Source organism: Belonocnema kinseyi, chromosome 3 (genome assembly GCF_010883055.1).
Source record: "Belonocnema kinseyi isolate 2016_QV_RU_SX_M_011 chromosome 3, B_treatae_v1, whole genome shotgun sequence".
NCBI lineage: Eukaryota > Metazoa > Arthropoda > Insecta > Hymenoptera > Cynipidae > Belonocnema > Belonocnema kinseyi.
This window is the reverse complement of record NC_046659.1, coordinates 118,879,932-118,899,953: the sequence shown is the minus strand read 5'-3', so window position 1 is coordinate 118,899,953 and position 20,022 is coordinate 118,879,932. Positions and strand designations below refer to the sequence as shown.

The 20,022-nt window shown below is 22.0% G+C and overlaps 1 protein-coding gene across 1 annotated transcript in view; it reads right to left on the bottom strand.

Moving 5' to 3' along the window:
• LOC117168753 (putative pre-mRNA-splicing factor ATP-dependent RNA helicase PRP1) overlaps positions 1 to 20,022 on the bottom strand; it is a 49,265-nt gene that overhangs the window by 16,555 nt on the left and 12,688 nt on the right. Inside the window, exons 5-6 of the mRNA XM_033354505.1 lie at positions 13,517 to 13,707; positions 3,905 to 4,067 (exon numbers count right to left, since the gene is read on the bottom strand). Of these exons, the coding sequence (XP_033210396.1) occupies positions 3,905 to 4,067; positions 13,517 to 13,707 (354 nt within the window). The remainder of the gene's footprint in view (positions 1 to 3,904; positions 4,068 to 13,516; positions 13,708 to 20,022) is intronic.

Here is a 20,022-nt window from a genome sequence, read left to right as displayed (position 1 = left end):
AAAAATTTAACTATTTTCTTAAAAAAATCACCATTTTTCGTCGATAATTCAACTGTATTATTGAAAATTCATCTTTTTGATTAAAAATAGAACTTTTTGGGGGTTTAATTCATTTTATTTAAAACTTGAACTAATTGGTTAAAAAAGTCATAAAAAACTTGGCTTTTGGTTAAAATTCATGCACTTTGTAGAAAGTTCGTCTTTTTTGGTAAAAAATTAATCTTCTTCTTTAAAAATTCATATTTTAGTTGAAAATTCATCTGTTTTTTGTTCAAATTTAACAGAAAAGAAATTTTGTTAAAAATTCAACTAACTTGTTAAAAAATTCTTGTATGTCTATCCTGAAAATGCTTCACCTTGAGTCAAAGAAACATGCTGTCATTTTGTTTAAAAAAAAAAAACATTTTTAGCCCAACCAATAGTCAACATCGCAAAAAAAATACTTAAATTGGCCATTTTTGAATGCTTCAAACACCACTAAATTTTTTTGTCCGAACAAACAAAATAATAGCATGTTTCTTTGATTCAAACTGAAGAAATTTTAGGTTCGACACATTCAACTTTTTAGAAAATGTGTGCATAGCACTCAAACAAAAAAAAAACATGCCTTTTTTCCATTTTCAAAAAATTTATATTTTTTATTATTATTCACTAGCAAAAATTGTACATAGAAAAAATTTGCCATAATTTTTGAAGCAATAGGGAAATTTTTTGGAATTGTAAAAAATTTTTATTTTCAATTCAAAGTTTGGATACCAACCCACAAATTTGTTTCGCTCAGCTCAAACGATTCGACTAATTTGATCATTTTCACTCCGCCCTAATATATAATGTATATATTAATATAAGTATATGAGTTATACCTGCTTGCAAAAAATAATTTTGCAGAAATATTTTTATTTACTTTTAATTTTGTCAATAATATTACTAATTAAATAATTAATTGATTAATTAGCTAAATATATATTTAAGCATTTTTTAGTTTTCTATCTTTTAAATAGAAATATAAATATAGAGTGTATATTTTTTGCGCATAAAAAGAATTCTTTAAATTGTCCGGAATGCTTACGTAAAAATTCCAAGTATTATACTTTTTATGAATAAAATAGTAAAAGAAAACATTTTTTGATATTATATTGAAGTATTTTTTAGTTTCCTGTTTTTTAAATAGAAATATGAAAATAAAGTAAATTTTTTTTTCATAAAACGAATTCTTTGAATTGTCCAGAATGTTCATGTAAATATTCGAATTATCCTCTTTAGGTATACAATATTAAAACAAAACTTTTAATTTTTTTGCTTTTCACAAGTTTTCATTATAAAAATAAAAAGATTGAATTTTATGGTTAGGATTTTCAATCAATAACTTCAATTACTTCCATGCTATCATTATTAATATTATTAATATTATTGATTTATGTATAAAAAACCGTAAAATTGGTCATAAAATGGTAAGATCATCCCATTCTTTCTAGATCTATATTTTATACCGAATTATCTTTATCATATTTTCAGTGCCTTATTTATTCTTAATTTATATAACACTATATTCTATTTTTTTGAATTAATACGAATAAATTACTTATACTAAGAATATGTTCGAATGAAGAAAAGTTATTTTCAGTCCTAGAGAATAAATAAATAATCCATAATAATTGAAAAATTTCAAGTTCCCGCTCGAACAAAGCTGAATTTATTGCGCCGCCTCGTGGCATGTGTTCAAAATAATCCGTTTAAACGCAGCGGAATTTGCCGAATTAGGCCGAAAAGTACCGGAAAAAACCGAAGCCACAATTTCGACGATAGCGCCGCTCTCGTGACATTGTTATCTTTTTTAATTATTATGTCATTCAGTTTAGAATGCTTAATTGGAAAATCTATCACTTTTAAAATGTTACATTTAAAAAATTAACTTTTAAGTGTACATTTTAATTTTAAGATTTTTAAAATGCAGTTTTAATGACTTAAACCATTAAAAATTAGAAGCGTTTGAAATTGAAATTTTTGGATAAAAAAAAAAAAACATTTTTTAGTTGATCAACTGTGAATATAAATTATTGAGTTTTAAAATTGAACTGAACTTTAAGATTTACAAAATAAATAATAATTGATTTTACTAGACTATTCGGATTCAGTTTACAATTTTAGAATTTGCAGATTTTAACGTCAAAAATTAAACTCTTTTAATTAGAAAGTCATATTAGTTTAAAAAAATATATACGCCTGGTTGAAAGTTTATAAACTGTTTTCAATTTAAAAATAACTTCAAAATAATATACTCATAATTCAAGGCTTTTATTAAATTTTAAGTATTTCAGTCTAAAAAATGCCCGTTTTAAACCATTGATTTTGAAATTTTTTAATTAAGAAAAAGAACAATTACTTATTATTTAAAAATATCTGACTATTTATTTTAAATAAATAATTATAAAATAAATATTGAAAACTAAACATAAGCAATTTTGATGAATTAATTGAACACATGTGTGGAAGAAATTTGAGAAATATTAAAATCATTCAGGAATGATTTTAATTTTTATGAAATTTCTGCTACACATTTTTTGAAAATCCTGTCAAATTAAAAAAAAAAATCCTACAAATCTTCCACATTATTTTTTGATAATTTTATAAATATTTTTTAATCAAAATTCAACAATTTTATTTACAAATTAAATTCTTTTAAACGAGCAATTAAAATTGTAACGTTCAAAGATTAGTTTTTATGTTTAGTTTTGAATATTTATTTTTAAATCACTTATTTTCATTATTTTTAAGTCTATTAAGTTTAAGCGATATTTACAAGTTTCAAACAAAATTCAAAATTAATTTCCTTAGCAAATTCAAAATCAATTCTTTCTTTTTTTGAAAAATTAATTTTTAAAAAACATTTTAAAAGATTAAGAAATATTTACAAAATTATCCAAAAATAATGTGGAAGATTTTTAGAACAAAATTTAATTTGAAAGGATTTTCAAAAAAAGTGTAGGTGAAATTCGACAAAAATTAACATTAAAACTAAACAAAAAAAAAACTAATCTTTGAACGTTACAATTTTAATTGCTCGTTAAAAAAAAATTTTAATTAATATTGTTCAATTTTGATGTATAAATTGAACAAATAATTATTCTTAGAAAAAATTTCAGTCAGAAAAAGATATTTAGAAGTTTTAAAAAAATTCAAAATTAATTTCCTTGCGAATTGAAAAAGACTTTTTTATTTTTTTCAAAAATTAATTTTAAGATAATATTTTGAAAGATTAAGACATATTTTCAAAATTATCAAATATTAACGTGGAAGATTTTTATGAAATTTGTTTAATTTGAAAGGATTTTTAAAAAGATTGTAGGAGAAATTCGACAAAAATTAAAAACATTTAAAAACATGTTTGACAATTCTGAAAAAAACTTTTTAAATAATTTAAAATATGAAAGTGTGAAACAGCACGTAGATGCTTCAAAGTTTTTTTTATGTAAAATTTCGAAGCATTTTAAGGATTTTAAGACTATTTAAAATAAAAATAATAATTACTTTTTTTAAAAGAAAAATTCAGTTAATAAAAAAAATTATTCGTTTAATTTTTAATGTTTCTAGCTTAAAATTACTTAAACTGATATAATTTATATTTTTTGTACTAAATCTGAATTTCTAAAGTCTAGAATTCATAAAAGTTAACAAAAATTAACTTTTAATGAATAAATTTAAATAATTAGTTGATTAATTAATAAACTTAAATCTGAAGAGTTTAAAATTAAAAAGTTCCACTTTGACTATTTTAATTTGCAGCTCAGTTTTTATTACTTCAGCTGGAAAAATGTTTAGCTACAGAGTTTAATTTTTAAAATTTGGCCGTGAAAAATGTTTGTTCGAGCCCTAGATATTATAAACAATGATATTGTAGACTTACGTTTGATGTCAGTAACTGTCCTGATGTAATTTTTCGTGGTCAAGACGAACTCATTATAAATTACCCACTCTGGTTTGTGATCCAAACAACTGCTCGGATGAAGCTGAACTACCTGGTTGTCCTTTATTGTTAGGTAGTGGCCCGTTCTCTCCAGATGTGCAACCTAATTCAAAGATAAAAAATTCTATTAGCGAATCAATTAAACAAAGATATCAATACAGTGTGTATCCAGCAATTTTTTGGAACGAAATTCAATGTCTTTTCCAGAGTTTTCAAGATTTTCCAGGTCAATTAGTCATATTTTTCCAGGTATCCTTTTTTTTTAATCAAATAATAAAATAATAATCGTTTATTATAGATATAAAAAATTAGCCATTTAATTTTTTATTGATCAACGACTTTTAAAGAAAGCAGAACCTTAAATAAATTTTCAAATTTTTGCGAACATAAGTCGTCTTTGAAATGTTTTGGAATATTTTTTAATTTTTGTAAAATATTTGAAACTTTTAAAATCCTTGAAATCTTGAAATTTTGATGAGATTATTGAGATATTTGTGAAAGCTTTCTTCTTTGTTTTTGAAATCTGTTGCATTCGTTTGAAATAATTGAAATCTTCTCAAATTTGTTGAAAGCTTTTGAATTATTTCAACTTCTTTGAGATGTTTTCAAAATATTTCGTATTCTTTTGAAATATTTTAAATATTTGAAACCGTTTAAAATCTTCAAAATGTTTTAAAATCTTTTAAATATGGGGTACTGTAACTCTTTTTAAAATCTTTGAAATTCTTGTGTTCTTCTGAAATCTGTATGAAAATTTTCTGAAATATTTGAACGTTGTAATCTTTTGAAAGTTTTACAATCTTTGGAAATGTTCGAAATCTTTGAAATCTTTGTCAAATATTTTGAAATACTTATGAAATTTTTCTTAATTGAATTATTAAAAACCTTAGTAAAATATTTTCAAGTCTTATAACATGTTTTGAAACCATCTGATATCTGGTGCACTGCAAACATTTTGAAATCTTAGAAACCTGGTTTACATTTTAAAAATAATTAATTTCAAATAATTTTTTACTCGTTTTAAAATATTTTAAAATCTTCGAAATTTTCAGTTTTAAAATCTTCGGAAATGTTGGAAATCTGGTGAACACGCCTTTTTCAAATCATTCAAAATCTTGCAATATTTATCCAATGTTCGAAATGTTTGGAAAGTTTTTGTCAAATCTTTTGAAATAATTGTGAAATTCTCCTTAAATATTAGTTTGTGAAATCTTTTTAATTTTTTGAAATTATTGAATTATTTGAAATCTTACTTGAATCTTTGCAAATCTTCTAAAATTATTTGAAATCGTTTCAAATCTTCGATATGTTTTAATAATATCTTTAAAATCTGCTGTACTTTGCCCTTTTTGAAATCTTTGAAATTATTGTGTTCTTTTGAAATCTTGCTGAAATATTTGTGAAATCTTTCTAAAATCTTTTATATTCATTTGAACTCATCAAAATATTTTTAAACTGTCTAAAAAATGTCCACTTGAGGCAATAAAAACTGAAAATTATTGACATTTTTCATACAAATTTCACAAAAATTTCATTCAAATTTATGACATTTTTGGTGAAAAAAAAAACAGAAACTATTTTAATGAGGATTAAAATAAAAAATAGCTTTTTATGTTTTCATCCTACTACTTTTTGTTAAATTTTTCAGCTGCGAGCAGTTCCCTCTTGAATTGCAAAATATAATATTGACCTCAAAATCTCAATAAGTTGCTACCGCATTTTATATCAGCAATGAAATTTTATAAAAAATTCCATGCATCACAGAAATAATACTTAATATTAATGTTTATATTGAATGCAAATAATAACTAAAACATTAACTTACAACTAAAAATACACCAATGTTACACTAACTGTAAATTTCAACAAAATACGGGAGTCTTCACACAAATAATTCCATTTTTAACTAAAAAAGATCAAGTTTCAATAAAAACGATCAAATTTTAAACAAAAATAGAATAATTCAGTTTTTAGTATACAAAAGTTAATATTCAATAAAAAAAATGAAATTTTCTACAGGTTATTTCAAATTTTAACCAAAACAGGCGAATTTGACACCAAATATTAAAAGTTTTAACAAAAAAGATGAATTTTGAATCACAAGATTAATTTTCTATTTTAAAAAATCTTTTTTAACAAATAATATAATTTTTCATCCAAGTACAATAATATAAAAAGTATTTAAAATAAGATAGAATTCGCTTAAAATCAGGCAGGTTCTACACATTATATAGCCAAATTTCTTAGCGATGAACATTTTTTATAGTAAATTATGCAAGACGTTTTTTCTGATATAAGACAAAAAAATTAAATTTGGACACCTATATTAAGAATAATAAAAAACAGATTAATTCTTCACCCATAAAATAATTTTTAACTAAAAACATGAAGTTTCAATAAAAAATATGAAATTTTCTACAGGTTATTTAAAATTTTAATTAAAACAAATGAACATGACACCAAATAGTAAAAGTTAAAAAAAATATATGAATTTTCAATCACAAAGATTAATTTTCTATTAAAAAAAATTTTTTTAAAGAAATAATATAATTTGGGCATCTATGTTAAAAAGCAAGAAAATAGTTGAATCCTCAATAAACAAGATAAGATTTTAACAAAGAAAAATAATTTTCTACCAAAAAGACAAATTTTTAAATGAAAAAATTAATTTTTAATTAAAAATATAAATATATAAAACCAGAAATAGGATCATTCCTTTTTAGTTAAAAAAATTAATATTTAACAACAAACAATTAAATTTCAACAAATTAATTGAAATTTTATTAAAATAGATGCATTTGATGATACATAGTTGAACTTTCAAGCACACACATGTATTTTCAACCAAGAACCCAAAAATATCAATTTTTAATTCCAAAGATGAATTTTCAAACAAGATAACTAATTTCCTACAAAAATAACGAATTTTCATCGAAATATGTGTATTTTCAAACAAATGGCTGAATTTTCAACTACAAGAGATCAATTTTTAACTTCAAATATCAATTCTCTACCAAAAATGGTATAATCCAATTTTAGCTTACATACATTAATTTTTGACTAACTATAAAGGAACTTTCAACAAAATAGTTAAATTCTCAATCAAAAATATGAATTTTCAAGGAAGAAGTTTTATATTTCTAACAAAAAACACCAATTTTTAACAAAATACATAAATTTTCAAACAAATAATTCCATTTTTAACTTTAAAAAATCAAGGTTCAATAAAAAATGTCAAATTTCAAACAAAAATAGAATAATGCAGTTTTTAGTTTAGAAAAGTTAATATTCAATAAAAAAAAACCTAAATTTTCTACAGATTATTAAAAATGTTAACTAAAATAGATGAATTTGACACGAAACAGTAAAAGTTTTAACAAAAAAGATTAATTTTCAATCAAAAAGGTTAATTTTCTATTAAGAAAATTTTTAAAAATAAATAACAGAATTTTGTAGACATTTTTGATGTAAGTTGTTGGCTTTAAAGTTAGGTGAATTGAAACTAATTAAGTTGTTTCAAACATTTCGGTACACAATTGTGGCCTTCATCAGTGAGTTTTATTAAATCTGTGAAAAGTACACAATATCTTGTAGGTACGCAATTTTACTATTGGAAGCATTATTTTTTGATTGATATCTTTGTTGTGAACTAATAAAAAATGAAAATTATTTATTTTTAACTTAAAATTTTTTTATTAAGAACTATTCATAAATCTTGCAGTACGTAACTATATTATATTAATAATTTATTAATTATATTAAATTTTTTATTATTTTACTCCTTTTTTGTTATTTTTAAAATAATCTTTCTATACGAAAATTATTATTATAAATTGTAAGAGACTTTATACAGATTTAAATTGTTTTCAACTTAATTAATTTTCAATCCAAGAACAATATTATAAAAAAGTATTTAGAATAAGATAGAATTCACTTAAAATCAAGCAGGTTCTATATATTATTTATCAGAATCGCTAGCGATAAATTTTTTTTATAGTAAATTATGCAAGACGATTTTTTCCTGAATAAGACAACAAAAAATCGAATTTGTACATCTATGTTAAAAATAATAAAAAACAGATTCTTTTTTACCCATAAAATTAAATTTCTACCAAAAAGACGAATTTTCAACTAAAAAAATTAATTTTCAATTATAAAAATAATTTTTCATCCTAAAATTGTACATTTGAATTTTTAATAAAATAGCTGAATCCCCAATCAAAAAGATTAAATTTCAAACAAATAGTGGAATTTTGAACTAAAAAAGATAAATTTTTTATTAAAAATATAAATATATAGAACCAGAAATAGGATTATTCCTTTTCAGTTAAAACAATTAATATTAAACAACAAACAATTAAATTTTGAACAAATTAGTTGAAATTTATCAAAATAGATGAATTTGATAATACACAGTTGAACCTTCAAACAAACGGATACATTTTCAACCAAGAGCATTAATTTTATATAAAAAAGACGATGTTTGAAACAAATAATTGAATTTTCAATACAAAAATATCAATTTTTGATTCGAAATTTCAATGTTTCACCGAAAGTGGGATTGTTAAAGTTTCAGTTAAAGAATTTAATTTTTAACAAACAAAAAAAGGAATGTGCAACTTAATAGTTTTATTCTTAATCACAAAGAGAAATTTTCAACCAAGAAGACTAATTTCCTACCAAAAACCTGAATTTTTATCGAAATATGTGCTTTTTCAAACAAAAGGTTGAATTTACAACTAAAAAAGATCAATTTTTACTTTCAAATATCAATCCTCTAGCATAAATGGTACAATCCAATTTTATCTTACATAAATTTAATTTTTAACTAACTATGAAGGAATTTAAAAAAAAAATTGAACCCGCAATGAAAAAGATGAATTTTCAACCGCAAAGATTAATTTCTTACTTGAAAAAGACGGTTTCAAAAAAATTAAATTTTTAACAAAAAAGGATCCATTTTTTTTAAATGTCATTTTTCTATCAAAAATGGTGTAATCGAATTTTTTCTTCAATAAATTAATTTTTCACAGAGAAAGGAATTTTTAACAAAATAACAGAATCCTCGAAAAAAAAAGATGAAATTTCAATCAGGAAGATTATTTTTCTACCAAGAATGACGAATTTTCAACAAAATTCTGAATTTCCAAATACTGTATGAAAACAGATGAATTTGTTTCCAAATAGTTCAATCATCAATAAAAAAGGGTCGACTTTAAACCAAAAGGATTAATTTTCTACCAAAAATAGAAAAATTAAAAAATCGAATTATTAAATAAAAAAGGTCAATTTTCAATTTAAAATATCAATTTTCAACAAAAATAGTAGAATCGAAATTTCTTTTAAAGAAATTGGCTTTTGACAATCTGAAAAGGAATTTTTTTTAATGACTGAATCCTTAATGAAAAATATTAATTTAAACCAAGCATATTACTTTTCTACCAAAAATTACGAGTTTTCTACAAAATCTAGAAAGTTTCAAACAAAGATATGATTTTTATCTAAAAAATATCATTTTTCAACCAAAAGTGATATAAGTAAATTTTACCATTATAGAAATTAATTTTTTAAAATATATATAGAAATTTGAAAAAAAATAGTTGAATTTTCAATCAAAAAGGTTCGTTTTAAACAGAAACAGATAAAGCTTTAATTATGAACTTAATATTCAACGAAAAAATGGGATGGTTCCGTTTTTAGTTACAAAAATTATTTCCAATTTAAAGAAGTTGAATTAAAAGAAAATATCTGAGTTCTCTACCAAAACAGATTGTAATTTAAAAAAACACAATAAATTTTTAACCAAAAATGGAAAGTCAAATTTTCACTTCAATAAATTAATTTTGAAAAAATAAGAATTGTCCGAAAAATTGTTGAATCCTCAATCAGCAAGATGAATTTTCAAACAAGAATATTAATATTCTACTAAAATAGACGAATTTCTAACAAAATCCGTAAACTTTTAATAAATTAGTTAGATTTTTAACGAAAAAAGATCACATTTTAATTTAAAAATTTAATTTTATACTAAAAGTGTCATAGTTGTTTTTTCTGTTAAAAAAATTAATTTTCGACAAGAACAAAAAAACAGTTTTATAAAAATTATTTCAAAGGAGATCGAATCTATTTAACATTAGATAGGCTCTGTACTTCTAGTCGCTGAATCGATCAGGAAAGGAAATATGTTGTTTTTAGATTAAATTTTAAGAAAACTTTTTTTCGTTGTAAAATAAATTCTATGTTCAAAAGATTATTTTTTAACCAATAAGATTAATGTTTCACAAAAAAGAAGATTTTTCAACCAATTACTTGATTTTTAAACTATAAGGGAACAGTTTTTTTTTTGAAAATATTCAACAATTTAGTTGATTTTTTTTGTCTGTCTTGACTGAAAATTGTTTGCATTCGACTACTTGGTTAAATGTTAAACTAATTGAGTGAAAATGAATATTTTTTGTGCTAAAGATTCATCATTTCAGTTGAAAATTTAATTTATTTGTTCAAAATTCTTTCTTTCTTTGGTTGAAAATTAATCTTTTTTGTTGAACATTTCTCTAATTGTTTTAAGGTTAAAAGACCTTTTAAAAATTATTTTTTTTTGGTTGAAGATTCATTATTTTAGTTAAAAATTTATCTCTGGTTAAAAATTAAAAAATTTTCTTCAAATATTTTTTAGTTTTTGGTTGAAAACATATCTACTTATTTAAAAGTTGAACTATTTTGTTAAAATGTTATGTGTTTGAATGAAAATGTAACTATTTGGTTGAAAATTCGTTCATTTTTTTAAACTGAAAATTAAACATTTTCATTTTCAGTGTTAACTGTTTTGTTAAAAATTTGGCTTTTTAATGAAAGATTTACATTTACAACCGAATAGTTTAACTTTTAACCAAATACTTAAATTTCCAATCTACAAATATAAATTTTAAACTGAATGGTGAAATTTTCAAACAAAAAAGATTAATCTTTAACAAAAAAGAGTTGCATTAAAAAAAAAAAAAAAAGAATTCCCAATTAAAACGCAGTGGTGAACATCTTAAAAAAAAAAAATTTTAACAAACTATTAAAATTTGTAACCAGAGTTAAATTTTCGAACAAGTATGTAAATTTTCAACAAAGTAGTTGACCTGTAAATATGGATTTTCGACAGGAAATGTAGCATTTGATATTTTAACGAATGCAGATGCTGCCAAGAGATGCAGTGTAAAAATAAGGATACGAATTTTCAATCATAAAGATTAATTTTCCATAAGAGATTCGAATTTAAACCAAAAGTAGAAAAGTTACTTTTTCGCACAACACATTAATTTACTTCCGAAAAAAGAAGAATTAAAAAAAAAATAGGACATTTTTTCAACCAAAGAGATGAGTTTTCCACTTTTTTTTTTTTAATTAAACATTTCAAATTAAATGGGTTAAAAATGGAATATTTTAGACTGAAACAATATTTTAAATTTAATAAAATCCTTTAATTAAGAATATATTATTATGAAGATATTTTTAATTTGAAAATAGTTTATAAACTTTCAGTCACAAGTTCACTTTTGTTTAATGACTAAGACTTTCAAATTGAAACCGTTCAAGTTTTAACGTTAAAATCTGAAAATTCTGAAATGTTGAACTGATTTAAATAATTTTGTCAAATCGTTTTTGTTCCCTATTTATTACTTAAAGTACAGATAAATTTAAAAAAAATGTATTTATGATATTTTTCTTAAATCTTTGTGAAATATTTTTCATTTGTTGAAATCATTGAATTATTTCAATTCTTCGTGGAATCTTTTCAAATCTTCTGAAATGTTTTGAAAGGTTTTGAACTCGTTTCAAATCTGCAAAATGTTTTTAAATCTTTGATTTCTGGTTCACTGTATCCTTTTTGGAAATCTTTGGAATTCTTGTATTTTTTTGAAAACTTTATGACATTTTCATGAAATCTTTGAAATATTTGTGAAATCTTTTGTATTCATTTGAAATCATTAAAAAATTTGTAATCTGTGCAAACATTTTTGAAATCTTAAAAATCTGGTTTATTCTTTTTAAAATCTTTGTGAAAACTTTGAAATCCTTGCAATCTTTATGAAAAATTCGAAAACTTTGTGAAATTTTGGTTAAATCTTTATTAAATCTTTTGAAATATTTGTGAAATTTTTCTCAAAACATTTTATTTGCGAAATATTTTTTTATCTTTCTAAAATCCTATGTATTCATTTGAAATCATTCAAATATTTTTAAATTTTGTAAAATATTTAGAAATCTTAGAAATTCCGGTATACATTTCTTAAAATTTTGTAAATCTTTTATAAGTTTTAAAATCTTTGGAAAAGTTCAAAATCTTTGTGAAATCTTAGTCAAATCTTTTGAAATATTTTTCGAAATCTGTTGTATTCATTCGAAATTATTAAAATATTTAAAATCTTTGAAATTCCTACAATCTTTATGAAATGTTCGAAATTTTTGTAAAATCATTTGAAATATTGGTGAAATTTTTCTAAAATATTTGTTTGTGAAATCTTTTTTATTTGTTGAAATCATTGAATTATTTGAAATCTTAGTGAAATCTTTTCAAATATTCTCAAATTCTTTGAAGCAAAAGGTTTCACCCTTTTTGAAATCTTTGGAATTTGTGTATTCTTTTGAAATCTGAATGAAATTTTAATGAAATATTTGTGAAACCTTTCTGAAATATTTTGTATTAATTTGAAATCAATAAAATATCATTATTTTGTGCAAAATTTTTTAAAATCTTAGAAATAAGATTTACTATAACCTATTTAAAAGCTTTAAATTCTTTGTAAGAGTTAAAATCTTTGAAAATGCTGCAAATCTTTATGAAATCTTTGCCAAATTTTTTGAAATATTTTTGAAAATTTTCTTAAATATTTGTTTGTGAAATATATATGTTAAAAGAATTGAATCCTTTGAAATCTCATTCAAATCTGTTCAAATCTTCTAAAATATTTTCAAAACTTTTAAAATCATTTAAAATCTTCGAAAACTTTTTAAATCTTTGGAAGTCTTTGGAATTCTTGTTTTCCTTTGAAATCCGTATGAAATCGTGCCAAATCTTTTGAAATCTCAGAATTATATCTTAGAATTAATTTTAAAATCTTTAAAATCTTTTGTAAGTTTTAAATCCTTTGTGAAATATTTGAAATCCGTAAAATATCGGTAAATTGTTCAAAAACCTTTTTAAATATTTTTAAATCTTAAAAATATTATTCTACGAAATATTATAAAGCGATGGCTCATTCCAATTCTGAAACTGAATTAACATTGAAATTTTTAACTAATAATTTTGACAATTTTTAAGTTAAATATCACAAAAAATGCATACTTTCACCTTCTATATTAGCGGAGACAAAACTAAAAACGTATAGAATTTTTCAAAAGTAAAAAATAAATTTAAAGTAAATTAAAAATCTTTCAGTAGCAATATTCCTTCTCAACAAGCTATTTCTTTCATAAAAAACATTTTAAAAAATCAAGGGGAATTCAAGGTTTTCAATGTCGCTGGACACCCTGCTATGCTAACTGGATAAAAAAAAAACTTACCTGCATGAAGAAACCGTTCACCAAAGCTTTCCTAATGTTGATGTAATAATCTTTGGACGTAAAGTCGGTTGAGGTCCTCTTCAAATGAAATCTGTCCATAATTCTGCTCAACTGCTGCCTCACGTTGTCTCCACTTTTCAAGGATCGGTAGTTTACAAAGTTGTCGTAACACCACTGAGGGTCTTCCATATCTGTCAAAAAAATTTAGGACACATTTCAGAAAACTTTGTCGAATTCTGATTTTGAAAAAAACCAGAGATTCTTATAAATTGGTAGCAGTTCCAGCTACTAAAAATTCGATTTCGAGAAAAATAAAAAACGGTCAAATCACATCAATTTGCATTAATAATCACGTAGATATTTTTCAAATAAAACTAATAAGCTCTTACGTATTGTGTTTTAGTCTAAATTAGACTCATGTGATTTTTAAACCAAAAAAAGATTTCTTTGTAACAAAATTGTTCAATTGGCAACAAAATATATGAACTTTGAATCAAATAGTTGAATTTTCAATAAAAAAAAATGAGAATTGCTAAACAATAAGATCAATTTTTTACCTAAAAAGACGAATTTTCAAAGAAGTAATTGAATTGACAACTAAAAAAGATCAACTTTAAACTAATTAGTTAAATTTTCTACTAAAAAGATCAATTTTTCACTAAAAATTGAATAGTTTAATATTCAGTTAAAAAGTTATTTTTCAACCAAACTCAACGAATTTTAAACAAAATAGCTAAATTTGCAGCCAAGAAGATAAATTTGCAACTAGAATCATCAATCTTCAACTGAAGTGGTTAAATTTTCAATTGAGATAAATATTAAACTAAATTAATGAAGCTTAAATCCAAAAAAATGATTTTTTAAGCCTATTGTTGAATTTTCTACAAAGGAACTAATTTTTAAGCAAAATATAACAATGTTATATTTGATATTTCAAACACAAAATATTCTTATTTTCAAAACAAAAAAAAATTGAATTAAAAAAAGTCGAATTTTTAACAAAATATCATCAACCGGGAAGATTAGTTTTCTACTGAAAAAAATAATTTTCAATAAAATACACGAACTTTCAATGAAAAAAAGATACATTTTTATTAAAATATGAAAGTTACATTTTCATGAAAAAAAAGTTTTTTTTACAAAAAAAAAAAAAATAATTACATTTGCAGTAAAATAAATGAATTTTTTACTAAAATTATGCATTTCCAACGAAACAAAATTTTTTTGAATAAATTAGTTCAACTTTCAAACCAAGTAGTTGAATTCTAAAATAAAAAGATTAATCTTCTAAAAAAAACTGAAATTTTAGTTTCGACTAAAAAGGATAAATTTACTATCAAAAATGGAATCTTTAAATTTTCAGTTAAAAAAAAATGGATTTTCGATACAAGAAAAATTTCAAAAGATCAATTTTCAATCATAAGATTAACTTTCTGCAACACAAGACAAAGAAAGAAGAAGAAAGCGAATTTTCAACAAAAACAGTTCAATTTTCAGTTAAAAAATTAATTTTCAACGATTTGGTAAAACTTTTAAGCGAAGAAATGAATTTTCAACACAACAGTCAAATTTTCAACAACAAGTGACGTTTTAACGAAATTGTTGAATTTCTTACAAAGTTGATTTATTTGTTCATCAATAAGTGGAATTTTGAAATAAAAATATAAATTTTCAACTACCAAGATTAATTTTGTCCCGAAAAAAGACCAATTTTCCATAAAGTATATGTATTTTCAACTATATAATAATGATTTTTCACAAAAAATGGATTAGTCAGATTTTCAGTTAAGAAAATTAGTTTTCAACGACAAAAATCAATGACTGTTAAAATTTTAATACTTTAACTACAGTTAATTTTAAAAACCGCGAATTAATTTGCATTTGTAGTTGAAAAATTAAAACGTTTTAAATTTCGAAATTAAAAGACTAACAAAACAGTTAATTTTTCAACAAAATAATTAAACTATCAACAAAATAGTTGAATTTTTTACCAACCAGCTGAATTTTCAACGAATATTAGTTTTCTATAAAAAATGAAACGAATTTTAACGAAATAGTTAAATTTTTAACCACTACCAAGAAAATTTTATTTTAATTAAAAACATACATTTTCAATCGGAAATGATAAAGTTAAATTTTGGAATTTCAAAAATGAATTTTCAACAAAATATTAGAATTTTCAGAAAGACAAAATAAATTATTTTAAACCAAAACAGATGCTTTTTGAAACACCAAAAATAATTTAATACAAAAAAAACCATGAACTTTTAACTGAAAACAGTCCATTTTGAAGCAAAAAAAAAAATGAACACAATAGTTCAATCTTTAACGAAAAAATATATAAATTTTCAACTAGAAGAGATAAATTTTTAATAAAAAAGATTTTTCCGATCAAAAAGAATCGAATTTTCAATAAAAGTGTTAAATGATTAACCAAAAGAATGAATTTTTACCAAAATAGATAAGTTTTCAAACAAGAAGAATAATTTTCTACTAAAAAAGAAGAATTTTGAACTGAAAAAAAAATCAACAAAATTTTCAACTTAAAAATGAATATTAAAAATAAAAAAATAATTATTTGCCCAAAAATGTAATAGTTACATTTTTAGTTAAAAAAAAAAAAAAAACAATTTTCGACGGAAATAATGACTTTTCAACTGAAAAATATAATTTTTAACGAAAAATTAAACAGTTAAATTTTAAATTCGAGAATCTAATTTTGAACAAAAAGAAAACAATCGAATTTACTACAGAATAATTAGAATTTTAAACAAAGAAGTGAATTCACAAATAACAAGAATTCAGTAAAAAAATTAATAAAAAAGCAAAAAAAAATTAATTTTCAAACGGAAAGAAGAATTTTCAAGCAAATCATATTTACCAAAAAGCCGAAATTTCAACTAAGACAAAATTCTATTTCAACCAAAAAACAATGCATTGTTAATCAAGGAAAGTAATTTTCAAATAAATAGTTTTCTAAAAAAAGACGAAATTTCAACCAAATTAATTTGCAGAAAAAACGAATTATCTATGAAATAGGTGAATTTTTCAAACATGAATGCCATCGTAACATTTTCAATCAAAAAGTAATTTAAAAATTACGATTTTACCAAAGAATTTTTACCAGATAGTTGAATATGTCAACTAAAAAAGATTTTTTAACCAGGAATGGAGTAGTTTAATTTTTAAATGAAAAAATTTTTTTTAACAAAAATATTAGTTTTAAAACAAGAAGGAAAAGTTTTTACCAAAAATATGAACTTTCAACTGAAAAAAACAACATTTTTTAACTGAAAATTGCATTTTATGCTCAAGGTTTCAGTGGGAAAAATTAAATGTTTATTCTCTTTCTGTAAAAAAAAGTCTAAATAAGTAGATCAAAAATCATTATTCTATCGATAAAAAACTATTTCACTACATTTGTCGACAACCTGACAATGAATTTAAATGTTTATTTTAAACAGTTTTTCTAGTTATTCTTCTCAAATGCGAACTTAATTATTAATAGAAACAAATAAGACACTCTCTTTTTTATTTAATACAATCCTTTTTAGTTTGAAACTGCTAATATTATTTCTTTTTTATTGAGGTTTCATCTTTTTTGTTGAAAATTTTTTTATTTGGTTTAAAATGAAATGAAATATTTGGTTAAAAATAAAAAAATTTTGAACTGAAAATTTAACTGTTCCATTTTTTGTTAAAAATGTATAATTTTTAGTTGGAAATTCAACTATGTAGAAGAAAAATCGTCCTGATTGATATGAAATTATTATTCTCGTTTTAAAATTGATCTATTTTTATTAAAAATTCAGTTATTGGATTGTAAATTCCACTCTTTCGTTGAAAATTAATTTTTTTCCTGTTGAAAATTTTAATATTTTGTTATAACTTCTTTTTTTCAGTTGATAATCATGTTTTCACTGAAAATATAACTATTCCATTTTTGGCCAAAAATTAAACTTTTTTTTTTAAACACTATCTTTTTTTTTTTTTTTTTGAAAATCCATCTATTTTGTTGAATATTCCTCGTTTTTGTAAGAATATTATTCTCTATGTTTGTAAGTTCATTTCTTTGGTTGAAAATGTAACTATTTTGTTGTTAATTCAATTTTTTTTATATTTATTTTTTTAATGGAAAATTTAACTGTTCCAGTTTTAGTTGAACACTTATTTTTTAGATTAAAATTCATTTCTAAAGTTGAAAATTGCTTTCGTGCTTTAGAGTATTATATTAGAGTATTATTCTTGTTGTTTGTGCATTTACTTTTGTGTTTAAAAATGTAACTATTATGTTGTAAATTCGATTGTTTTTGTTGTTGTTAAAAATTGATTTTTTAAATTGAAAATTTAACTGTTTCATTTTTTGTCTAAAATTTAACTGAGAATTTAATTGTATAATTATTTGTTAAAAATTTATCTTTTCTAGTTGAAAATTTATTTCTTTTTTCATTAAAAATTGAACAATTTGATTTGAAATTCTTTTTTTTTTTGCTTGAAAATTGACCATTTTCAGTTGAAAATTCATCTGTTTTTGGAATTAAATTATTCTTCTTGTTTGAAAAAGTATCTATTTTGGTTAAAAATTCTTTTTCTTTTGTTGTTGATAATTGAAATACTTTGTTGAAAATTCAAGTGCTTATTTGCTGAAAATTAATTTTTTATACTGAAGCCTGAAATGTATCATGTTAGTTGAATTTTTCTTTTAATTTGAAACTCGAAGAATTTTGTTTAATGTTTTTGGCTTAAGAATTGACCTTTCTCAGTTAAAATTTCTTTTTTTTTCGTACCGAATTATTCTTTTTCTTTTTTTAATTAATCTATTTTAATCAAGAATTCATTTCTTTCGTTGAAAATGCATCTTTTTTGCAAATTTTTTTTTAATATAGTTTGAATTATGTTTTTAGATCAAGATTAAACGTTTCATCTTCCGATGAAAATTGATCTTTTTAGCTTGAAATTCATCTATATGGTTAAAAATTGATGGATTTTGTTGATTAACTATTTTGCTGAAAAAATTTTATTTGCTGTTATAAATTTATTTTTTAAACTAATAATGTAACCGTTTCTTGTTGAAAATTGATCTGTTTTTTTTTCAAAGTTGGTTTTTTTTATTGTTACAAGCTTGATTCTTTTTAATTTTGAATTAATTTTTTCAGTAGAAAATTATTAGTTTGAACATTAAATTATTTGTTTTCAAATTAAATTTATTGCTTAAAAATTTAAATATTTTGTTGGAACTTTGTTTTTTTTGTGGGTAATAATTATTTTACTGTTGGAAAATTTATGTCTTAAATTCGATTTTTTTCTCCATTCAAAATTAATTTTTTGAACTTAAAACTTAACTGTCCCATTTTTTCTTAAAAAAGAAACTTTTCCACTTGAAAGTTAATTTCTTTGCTTGAAAATTGAACTATTTTGTTGAAAATTCCACTTTTTATTCAAACATTCAACTAGTCGATTTTTGATTCAATATTTTTGCTTTAACTTAAAATTCGTTTCTAAAGTTGAAAATTGAGCAATTTTGTTGGAAAGTTTGTTTTTGTCTCGAAAAATTATATTCTTGTTTGAAAATTCATTTTCTTAGGTAGAAAACTGTTCTTCTTGCTTGAAAATTCATCAATTTGATTCAAAAATTCATTTCTTTGGTTGAAGATTCGAAGTTTTTCGAGTTGAAAATTCGTTTTTTCAAGTGGAAACTTAAGTATAAACTAAAATTTTCAGTAATAAAATATATATCCGTTACTTAATTTAAGTACGGCCCTTTATGTAATCGATAAAATACGTGATGACTGAAATAAAATGAAATTAATATACTTTTTATAACAGAATATGATAAATTCTCAAAATATTTTGAAAAACTTACTCTTTTCAAAGGCGTGACATTTTATTTATTAAATTATATATTTCTTGGATAAAAATAATAAAAAATCAATTCTTCTTTTAAATTCATATTTTAAATTGAAAATTGATCTCTTTGGTTGAAGTTTTATATTGTTAAAAAGTACTTTTTTATGGTAGAAACACATTCTTATTTGTTTAAAATAAATAAATTTAAAACTTTTAATTTTATATCTGAAACATTGTTTTATTTCGTTAAAAAAAGATCCCGTGTTAAAAATATTACAAGATCAAAATCCTGGCATTTGAATTATAATGGTAAGGGTTTATGAAAAATTGTGGGGTATCTAACACCCAGTGTGCACTTAGTTTTTGAAAGGACCTATGTTGCAGTATTTTTTCTATGGAAGTAAACTATTTCAAAAGTATATTAATAAATCTTCAGGTTAAAATAATTAAACTTGCGTGAGCTATGAATTTTTAAGTAAAAAAACCCCATTTTTTTTACTTTTTTTCTCAATAATTTTGTTAACAAACTTAAAATAAATAAATGGCTATAAAATCAACTCTACCTTATAAAAGATACCTTAAACTATATCGGATAATTTTAATGTGAAAAAATATTCAATAGGGGTTAAGCAATACATGATTAAGTACACTGGGGTGTT